This window comes from Pagrus major, chromosome 20 (assembly GCF_040436345.1).
Source record: "Pagrus major chromosome 20, Pma_NU_1.0".
NCBI lineage: Eukaryota > Metazoa > Chordata > Actinopteri > Spariformes > Sparidae > Pagrus > Pagrus major.
Window position 1 is genome coordinate 14906230 of NC_133234.1, and position 11215 is coordinate 14917444.

Genomic DNA, 11215 nt, shown 5'->3' on the forward strand with positions numbered 1-11215 from the left:
ACATTAGTATTTAAGTAAAAGCACAAAAGCATTCACATCAAAATATACTTAAATATCAAGAAAAAGCACTAAATCTATATTATACCAGCATATAATGACATATTTAAGAATAATGTATATCATATAATTTGTATTTTAATTATTCATGTATATATATATTCAAGTAAAGTCCAAGTACCTCTGCCACTGGCTTTTACAGATTTAAAGTACACCTTGCATTGACATGTTGGACCGTTGTAGTGGGGTAACAATAGCAAGCAGATCAGGTGATGTCTGCATCTACAGTGCCTCTGCAGTGTTGTTCACAATAAAAAGGTAATGTTAAGGTTGCAGCGCACCCTGCTGCTCATATTTAGACAATGTGTGTACCTCATGGTTTGACTGTAAGCTGTATACCAATAAGTATGCCTTGTAGCAGTGATCTGTACCTGTTGCATGGTCTACACACCAAAGAGAAAACATGTATTTAAATGCTGTAAGTTGACTTTCTGATAAAACACAATAAGATTGGTTCAGTCAGTAATAAGCGAATGACTCTGGAGTTAAATTCTTACTGCCAGCTTTAATCTTCTTCATGACAAAAGTGAATACAATGACAGAATTACATATTTTCTTGAACTGTAATAGATGACTTTTATATTAGCATGATGGCAAATTGTTTTAAAGCTTTTTTCCTTAACAATAGCTTTGTTTATGAACTGACTGCAAGACCTGTAGAAACATGCTTAAACTGCTTACTTTCACATCATGTCTAGATGAGATTTCATTTTAATTGCATTTACGCCTGACATTATGTATCTTCTGCATGCCCGAATACATTGTATGGGCATGTATGAGATTGTCTGTGTTCTTACATGTGCATGAGTGAGAATGATTAATGATCTTGTCCTCTAATCAACTAAAACGCACTAACTGTAAGTGTCATGTCACACACACACACACACACACACCATTACTTCAGAAACAATCTATTCTGGCGCAGAGTCACTGAAGTAAACAACTGACATCCAGATGATGAAATTATTATTTATATACTATTATTTATATTTTCTTGTGTGGTTGGTGCAGTTTGATGTCCTTCCAGTTACTCTGGTCCTTTCATCACCAGTCTGTCCTCTGTCTTCTTTCAGTGGCAGGTTAGTTGGGTAACACCAAGCCCACCTGTAAAACATACACCTATAACTATGAATTACTGATGACCAGCAGCTATGAAACAATCACCCCTTCTGAACCTGCATTGACTTGTATGACAGAGAGAATTTTTTAGCTTTAATAAGATAATTTCCCCCAGCCTTATAGCAGGAAGTGTACAACATCATGAATCAAGATCAAACAGTCAGTTTAAGCTTCTTCATCTGTCCTCATCCCAGCTGAAATCACCTGGATCTAAAACTGTTTTCAAACATATATTTTTCCAAGGATTTCTGTGTGTTGAAGGTAATTCAAGTTTTTCAGGGACTTCCCCCTCATTACTCTTAAAGGGTAACTCCACCAAATAACTAAACAAACTTATTCAGTATATTAGAGTTTTCCAATGTTCAACATACTGTAATTGCAGAATGACATATATATCTTTTTTGAAACATATCAATGTGGTGACATTACATGTGGTGTTTATAAGAATTCAAGAGTTTCATTCAATTTTTATTAGATAAAAGAGGGCGAACTTCAAATCTTTGCTTTTAGTTTCAAAGGTGCAATATGTGAGAATCGCTAATTGCTGCAAACTGTTGCTGCCATCAGCTTGTTAGCTCATTTAGCCATACAGCCAGCTAGCTGGTTAGCGTGCTAACTTCAGTAGCTATCTCTTCAACCTAATGCATAATGTCAAAACCGTTGTCTTCACATTCTGTTGACAACTTTAGTTGTTGTTGTTAATGTTATCAAGTAAAAAATCTTACATATTGCACCTTTAACACAGCAATCTGAAAGCACGCTCCAAAAGCACACAGCCGTCAGCAGAGGGGAATGGTGTGGAGGACAAAGAATGAGTGATGTGCTCTGACGGATGGAGCTATGAGATATTACAGTGTTCAGTACCTTGTCTGGGCTCATATTAGGACACATCCAGTTGTACAGGTAGTAATGAATGTCCGTGTTACTGATGCTGAACTTGAGCTTCTCCAGGAAACTCTTGTTATCCATCACATCGAGAGCAGAGACGATGTCAAAACCTTTCTGTCAGGGTGGAAAAAGAGCATTTATTTCCAGAATAAACCAAGTCTACTTTACATTTAAAGTTGAACCCTTTGTGCACTCTATAAATCAACTCACAGATTTAGCCAGGACCAGCATGTCCTCCATGAGGTCCATCAGGTCTGTGGCAGTAGAGGCAATGTAAAGCAGATGGGCTGCTTTCAGGCCAGTGTGGACCGGGTGATTCAGCACCTTGTAGGAGACGCTGTAGAAACTCACCACGTCTGTCAGTGTGCCATCATCACCCTGTGTGTGAGGAGGAGAGGTGATTCAATTCTTAACTCCTGCAGCATCATGTGAGATTACATTTTTCAGAAATTGGCGAGGAAAGCTCTTCCCCCTCCAAATAAATTAAAAATAGAGGCTGAGATTGACCTCCACAACGTAGGTGTCAATCACGTTCTCCTTCGGCAGCAGCCAGTGCTCTACTTCCTGCAAGGACCAGATGGGGCTGAGGTGGAACTTGAGGAGGTTTGCTTGGAGTAGAGAGTGTATCCCTGCAACATCTTCTTTAGTCATAGGCCGCAGACCTGGTGTCTTTGTCACCTTGGAGAAAAAGGGAAAAACATTGTCCGTTAGTGCTTTAAGGACACATAACTATAATCTCCTGATGACTAAAAACAGTATCTTTAAATATTTGGTCTTTTTCCAGTCCAACATTTCTATGAGGCCAATGTCAGACTGTAATAGGTTTTTGCCTCTAGGTGGCAGCACAAACTAACCTCAGGGAGACGGTTGAACTTGACAGCTCTCTGCAGGTTCATGTCCTGTCTCAGACCCGGGTAGCTCACCTCCTTCAGCTTTCGGAGGTTCAGAGGACGAGTCCACGGACTTAAAGTAGACAAGGACACAATTTGATGCATAGGGCACCTTACCAATGTTACATACTTGTTTGGAAGAAATATCACACGTACACTAAAAATTAAGACCACGTTTGCTTATCAGAGGAACAAAGAGTGACATCCATTAACAGATAAAGACATTTCATGTTTCATATAACAAGAACCAGAAAGCAGTTATTGTTATTTCTCCACAACATTATTATATTGGTATTATTTATTGAGAGTTTAGCTCTCAAAAACTCGTCACCTTTATCACCGGGTGGGTATTTTTGATCAGATTTTATTGACAATAGGGCTCCAACAAATGATTATTTTCAATATTGATTAATCTGCCGATAGAGGAGCTTTTGTTGGTGTGGATTTTGACCTTTTTAGCATTTAAGATCTTTTACATGCACAAGAACCTATATTAAACACTGAAGGAAAGGAAAAATGAAAAAGCACAATAGTTCTCCTCTAACTAATTGATTAGATGTAGCAGCTCTCATTGACGGTGGACAGTTATGTGTGACAACAATGTTATTGGTGCTCAGAAATAATTCACATCACCTTTATTCAGAGGTGTCTTTGTTGCTTCAAACAAATAAATAAAACGACAAAAGACACACAAAAAACAGAATCTGCCAAAATTCTTGTGACTTTGGTCGAATCACTTGTGTTCAAGTCAAAACCGAACCCTTCATATGAAGAAGTGCATTGAGAAAATACTCTTTCAAGGACTTTAAAAGTGGAAATTGTGGCTTTACTTCAAATCAAGTTTGAATCAACCCTGTGTAGCAGCTACTACCTGCAGGAGCTGAGCGGTGTGGGCAACACTACACCAGCTGTGTAGACAGCCTGATGGAGGCCCTGCTGGTTGACCCGTCTGGTGAGCTCTCGGATCAGAACTGGAGTCATCCGCTTGAGGCGCAGCTTCTTATGAACACACAGGAATTTGACCTGTACCATCCGCTTCTCCCTGCAGAGCACGTTTTGAACATTTGCTTTGACACATTTGTAGGAAAATGGCTTCAGTTCTGCCGGCAAGTGCTGTGAATACCAAAATTACTCATCAGATTGCACATAAATGCATTACTTTGCATATATTTATGAGCTACTCACGTCTCATATACACGAATATCTGCAGGAACGGCAGCGATGAAGCCGACTAACTTGTTATTTGTGTCTACCCGCACACCACAGTGCCACTGGGCCAGCCACTTAGGAGGTTGTAAAGCCCTTAAGATGAGAAAAAAGAAATTTTCTGCTATAAGACCTGGAATAAATGTAGTTCAATAAACTCTGATTAAGGACAAGTTCCTGTAAAAGAACTGAGCTTGAGAGGCTGAATGAAGACACAGCATTTTATAACCTCAAGGGCAGAGACCTGTGATTGCTAATGTTAATTATTCCTTTCAAATTAAATGTTATTATGTTTTGATGTAAGTGTGCCCTGGAGGTGGGGATACCATTTCTGCAGATCGCAGAGAATAAAAGGCAGTAGTAGAGATAAGAGATTAGAGGATCCTGTTTGTAACTGGTACAGTGTGTTTGCTGGTCAAGCTGAAGAGTCAAGTGGGGAAAAGGATGTTTTCCTGTTGAGACTCCTAACTGCCTTAACTCCTTTAGTGTAACTGAGAGGCTTAAGGAAATATGTGGCAGTTGCGCTGAGGAACCTGAAGGTGTGTAAAAGTGTATGAGCATTAAAGGAATAGTTTGAAAATTTGGGAAATATGCTTCTCTCCAGGTGAGCCTGCTCAGGCTGATTGAGTAGTCAATAAAGAGGGGGAGGGAACTCAAGTCTCTCTTTTCCATTCCTGGTCTGATAGCAGCAGCACCAGCACCAGCACATGTAGCTTTGATTGTTTGTTCTTTTGCTTTTTCTGGTGGGTCCGGTGGTTCAGTTTTGTGGCGCTATTTCTGTTGTAGGGTTTAGTTTGGGGAATGTTTGGGTAGGGTAGAGGGAATAGCCCATGTTCTGTCTGTTGAAATAAAATTCTTCTATTTTGGACCTCTTGACTTGTGCAATTATCTTAGACCTCTTTGGGCCACGAGCTTTCTTTTCCGGGTCGTAACAAATACGTAGAAAAAAGACATGTGCTGCACTTAACCAGAGCCAGGTGTAGTAACTTGGGACTTGCTGGCTGCCTGGCAGCTGCTTAGCATCAACAAATTGTCTGGCATAAAACTGCCAATTGTTGCTTTTACTCAAGAAACGATATACAGCAGCTTCAGGATAGCTGTCCACAACTGTTTCCTGTATGAGCGCTATCCCTTGCTTACACTGCTAAGCTAAGCTAACCTAACCACCTGATGCCTGTTGGGACTGCCCATTGCTCAAGCAGCCCATTAGTCCAAAACGCAAGTGGTCTAAAAAACATCCGAAAAGATTTGCACTCAGTCCCTCTGATTGGCTAGTGTTCATTGCTTGGTAAAGGTTAAATGGTTGGAGTTAGAAAAAATGTCAAGGTTACAGCCGGTTTAAAGTCGTGTATACGTATGAAATCTGACAAATCGTTATCATTTTACCACTTCCTGATTGATCAGCAACTGAGAAGACTACTGAAATTCAAACTGTCCACATAATAGACATATTCGCCAAAATGTTTAACTATTGCAGTACAGAACTGAAACAGATCATGGGCAAAACGTTTAAAAACAAAGATTTGCTCACGGACACTAAAGTCCAGTAATCAAAAGTGACTTAATGCATCTGCTGGAAGCTTACCATTGCAGGTAGTCCAGAGAGAAGTCAAATCTGATTGTGTTGTCATCCTCCTCCATGTAGTTCTCATTGAGCAGAGTGCATAGCTCTCCCAACTGAAACAGTAGATGGAAAAGCATTGCGAGGATTTGAGTCCATTTTTCCTGAACATGATGTTTATAGTAAATTACAGCCAGTAACTCACCACTGTGGGGCTGCTCAGATCCAGAGTATCCCAGGAGAAACCCTGAGGTAGAGAGTAGGGCTCCTTACGGACGCTGGCTTTACCCTCTACTATTGGGCCGTGAGTCACAACACTGTCACCTGCGCCATCTGCATTGTGAATAACATATAATTATACTTAAAGGAACTTAATTTAAAGGCTGACTCCACCAATTTGACACGCAGAGTGTGTTTACAGGCCTTGTGAAAATGTGAAAAAAAGCAGTTTAAAGCCTTTTGTGGCTCCAGAGGAAGCCGCATGTTATCTGATAAACTGCCTCCAGTGATGTCACTCAGTGGCTCGGTTGCATTGTGGGTAATGTAGGCGTGGAATAAGAAAAGATGATATCTCTGGTTCTGCTGTATTGATTTTGATCATTTGTTTTTAAACTGTCCATAATGAGTCCAATGGTGTTATGGGAGTTCAATACGAGTGGACTGCGTTTTAAAATCTGGTGCCTACATTACCCACAATGCAACTTCACCATTGAGTGACATCACTGATTACATGCAGCTTCCTCTAGAGCCACATAAGGCTTTATACTACATTTCTTACAAACATTTACAGGTCTCCATAAGGGGTAGGGTTAATTTTACACTTTAAAACACTTTAAAGTGTACAATTGGTGGTTACCCTATAACATTTTACATACTTCTTCTTATTCATACTTATTGAACTAGATTAGGTTTTTAGAGTTTACTAGAAAATAATTACTGGAAGAAGAAAGACATCTTACCCAGTCCAGGGACAGGCTGTGTTTCCCAGAAACGATAGGTGTATTTTTTGGCCTGCTGCAGTGTCTTGGGCAGACTTGGGCCCAAGGAGAAGAGGTGGAGGGCTCTCTGGATCTCCTGCTGCTTGCTCTCTGGAAGAGAGTTCAGCTACGACAGGACAATACAGGCAAGGACAAGTTACTATATAATCTTTCCCGAGAGGATTGAAGTTTGACGGTCAGACAGCAGCATGAGTCAGCACGATCCCTGCAGTCACAACAGACACACAACAGACAGACTACGTGTTTCCGGATATGCATTCAGTACACACACGGACAAGTTTATGACAACGACATTGTTGCAAACAAGCACACCTACATGTCTAAGCAACAAACCATAGCAATTGGGTCCCTGGGTCCCTCTGGTTTCCAAGCATCCTCCTTCTTCTGCTTCTTTTTGCTCCTTTTCAGACTGCCACTCTCGTCCTCTGCCGGCTTCTTATCACTAAAAGACATTTCCAAGCACTGACGTTCCTTTTTATTGTACAAGTCAGTTTTGCTGAATGAATCTTTTACCAGAGAACTGAAAATACTGTCACACTTACCACGAGTTTGAATCATTCATTGCTGTGCAAGTCCTTGACGCTGAGGTGCGAATTGGGGTGTTTTCTGACACATTTGTGGTTTTTCAGCTCTTATCTCGGAGAGCAGCGAGGGGAGGACAGTGACCGCCTCAGTTACCCAACCCAACTCCCACCCAGCCGACAGATAACTCAGAGCAATGCTAACAATTAAATATTACTTCTCACGGTCTTCATATGTCAGGAAGCTGCTGAATGGAGCACTGCAGCAGATTAAAGAGTACAGCAGCTTGATCCAGGGAGCAGATTTAATTGGTTGAAGTTGTCTAATTGCAAAGTTCCCATACGGTCTTCTATTTAAAATTCAGCACTTTTTTTCTGCAGCTTTATATCTCTTGTGGACTTGATGATCACTGTGTTCATTATAATGTACAGTATGTTCACACTGGCTCAGCAATGTGGTCGTACAAGACTTACTGTAAAGTTAAGTTGCTAAGTTGCTGTAGATGACTTCACACAATGAATTCTTGTGTTTTTTATTATTTCATACACCTATTATATTTAATATAGATGGTAACAACAAAAGAAAAAAAACAAACATTCAAGTACAAATTCAAAATACAGCAAACATGGGTTTAAAGATTATTTAAATTAATGTATTAGAGATTAAAGGAAATTGTCCCTAAATAGTAAGTGGTGTAAACCAAAATAAAACACAAACGGCAAGAATCTAACACAGACCTGCAATCAAACTTTCATCTTTTATATGATTAAAAATGTAAGCCTTTATCTAACTGAGCCACTGTACTCATCAGATCAGCTTGTCTGCTGTAAATCAGTTAGAGACTGTGCAAAAATGATCAGGGGAGGAGGGGAGGTCAGAAAAGTCAGAGAGTTATGTACTTTATCTCTTTGTTAATGTCTTTTATTTGGGAAATTATACTGTACTAATTATACTGGATTTATGTTTTATTTCAGTCATACATTTGAGATTTACTGTAAAAAATAAGATAAAATAAAAAAAACTTATCATTTCACTGCTTCTGCTCCTGATTGATCAGCAACTAAAAAGTTCATGGATAGTGAAAATCCAGAGGGACATCAGGCCGTAATTCAAGGCATAAAAATCCTATTTGATCTGATACTCCTTTAGCTTAACCTGGAAGTGAAAGGCAATGGATGTAATCATGTTAACTAGGAAGTGGTTCAATGCTAACCTAAGCTAATGGGTAACCAAATATGTTGTTTTTCCTCAACACTCGGCCCATTGCTCCACTAGTTTATCACTATCCATCATCCTCTCAGTTGTTGATCAAAAACTTTTTGCCAGACTCCCTGCGTTTATGTTTATGAGCCTCGCCCCCCTTGAGGAGGAAAATGGCCGCCGTGTGAATATGTTTGGAGTGGCTTGAACATTCACTTTAATTCTGGCAGTAGATCAGCTGATTATTGTCTGCCAAGTCAAACCGTCAGCACTTAGCCTCTCCCTCCTGATCATTCATGCCACTGCTGCTAATTATGATTGTGACATCTCTTGCGTTGAACATGGTGCACGTCCTCCTTTGTTTACCCAGTGGGAGGTTTACTGTAGTCTCTGTGGAGTCTGTTGCACGCCGCCTGGATTCATGTGGGAAGGAAGCATGTCCATTTATTTACATAGCTCAAATATAACAAATCACAAATTTGCCTCAAGGGGCTTTACAGTCTCTCCAGCATCCTCATGAGCCCTGAGCCCTGCGTCTAATACAGCTGTCTAACCATTTGGTCCTTTGATCTGAATGTTTTTAACTGAAATGTACATGTAAAAAAGTTGCATCTATAAAGTGCAGCCTAGAGCTATTTTTGTCTCTATTTCATGGCTCTACGGTGGTATTATCCTGCAACTGAAAGCTAAATGCCAGTAAGAGAAGGATGCTGCTAACACCTGTCACCACTCAGGGTGAAGTAGTGGAAATTGTGCACTACTTGGCAAAGTAGAACATAAACAACTGATGATTTGAAGTGGCAGAGCGCAAGACAGGCCAGAGGAGCATGTTTCCTCCCATTGTCTTAATTACCCGTGGTCAGTGCTCTTTTCCCTCTCGTGCCAGAAAGAAAGCACCAAGTGATGGGGGGCCGGCACGATGACCGATCTGGTGACTCCGCCGGCTCTGCTGCACACCCTGGAGGCAGCTGTAAGGCAGAGGACGGAGGCTAAATGTAACAGCACACAACACGTCTCTGGTGAGCTGATGCAGCGTCTCATACACTGCATGTCTACGTCTGACTCTGTCTAGCATTCATTTCTGTTTTGCTTTTTGGGCTTTGTGCCATTTCTGTTTTTTCTATTTTTTTTATTTATTTCACTCTGGAAAAGACTCGATATCCCCCAAAGGCCATTAAAATTTAATCTCATAACTGTGCTGGTGCTCCCCGAAGGAGACACTCTGCTTTATCATGATGTGGGAAATAATTTACCCATTTTGTCGAGAAGGTGAGAGATTCAATTTTAATCTATCTGTGATTTCAGTCCATTTAATGTCATGCTCCTAATGCTGACAACAAATTTAATATCATGGTCATGTCAGAGGAGCTGATTACTACTGAGGTCCACAGCATAAACATGAATAAATGTATACATATGAAGGTCATATGATCTGCATTTGATTCTTGTCTATTTGGACTTTTGATTCATGTTCATAATCTTACTGTAATATCAGAAGGTGGAGGAGATGATGGTGGAGTTACAGGTGAGAAGGCTGCCAAGCCAGTGATTGAGGTTGCAGACTGCATTTCAACATTTTTGAAACTACTGGATATATTTTTACTAGATCTCCTAACATCTCCAGCCGTGTTTTTGGCATCAAAATATTTTTGGCAGTAAGTTGGGACATCTGCAGCCTGTTAGTGGAGACTAAAACTGGATATTTTTGACAAGAAGTCGGGACATCTGCAGCCGTGTTTGAGGAGACTAAGACTTAACCTTTTGATGGGAAGTCAGGACATTTGAAGCTGTGTGTGTCGAGACAAAAAACTGGATATTTTTGACGGGAAGTCGGAAACATCTCCAGCCGTATTTGCGGCAACCAAACCAGGTGTTTTTTAGTAGACCTCCCGACATTTCCAGTTATGTTTTCTGGCGACTTTAAAACAGGCATTTTAAGCAAATCAAGATCTTTTGTGCCTTTTGCTGTCATAAAGAAATGTAGAGTTTCAATGTAGAATTGCAGAAAGCTTTATTGCCAACATTTATTCTTCTCGAGTTGGGTTGGGACAAATGAGACAAAGAGTAGGTTATTTGTTGGTTCATGGGTGCATTATGTTTTACTTTTTTTTTTTTTTTTCTACTACAACATATTCCCGCATGTAATTTTGCAGAGGTACTTGTTTGAGATGAATCTTTACTTCATTCCTGAAATGCTTACAATAAAAATGGCATGTCATGTTTTCAGACCGAGGCCTGTAGATGGTGCAAAAACACCTACAATAATAACATCCATCACTATAGCAGCCAATCACCAACAAACTGCAGAGTGGCAATTTGTTGCTCTCTTTTAAGGGGATATAAGGACAACCTGGCCAAGGAATGTCTGCTGTGTGAGTGCATGTGTGTGCATGTGTGGGTGTGAGGGTGCATTTGTGCATGTGTGTGCGAGTGCCTGTGTAAGTGTGACAGCTGGTTCAGTGCAGTACACACACACACACACACGCACACACACACGCACACAGTCAGAACCATTACTAATCTGTAAATAGATCTGTATTGCTGTGATCTATCTGCTGAACAAGATCCTCCTCGCTTTGCCTCGCTCTCTCTTCTTCTTCCCCGTCTCCCTCGTCTGTCTCGCTGTCTGTAACTCTGTTGTTTGCGCGATTGGATGAATGAGCAACAATCTCTGCATCTCTCTTTCTCTCTGCTGACTCTTGTCTCTCAGTTCCTCTGACTCACTGTCTCTCAGATTTCTCTTTCAGCTTGTTTTTCTGTCCTTGTCTCATTCG

At 40.5% G+C, this 11215-nt stretch overlaps 1 protein-coding gene across 1 annotated transcript; it reads right to left on the bottom strand.

Annotated features, from left to right (window-relative positions):
• Positions 1-542: 542 nt before the first annotated feature.
• On the bottom strand, positions 543-8551 carry LOC141015587 (glycylpeptide N-tetradecanoyltransferase 1-like). Its single transcript, XM_073489716.1, has 12 exons — positions 7262-8551; positions 7053-7161; positions 6681-6825; positions 5927-6054; positions 5746-5837; positions 4140-4256; positions 3826-3996; positions 2919-3027; positions 2572-2742; positions 2275-2442; positions 2041-2178; positions 543-1161 (listed from the first exon to the last, which is right to left on the bottom strand). The coding sequence occupies exons 1-12, from the start codon at positions 7279-7281 to the stop codon at positions 1138-1140; spliced, it is 1392 nt and encodes a 463-aa protein (XP_073345817.1). The 5' UTR covers positions 7282-8551; the 3' UTR covers positions 543-1137.
• Positions 8552-11215: the final 2664 nt, after the last annotated feature.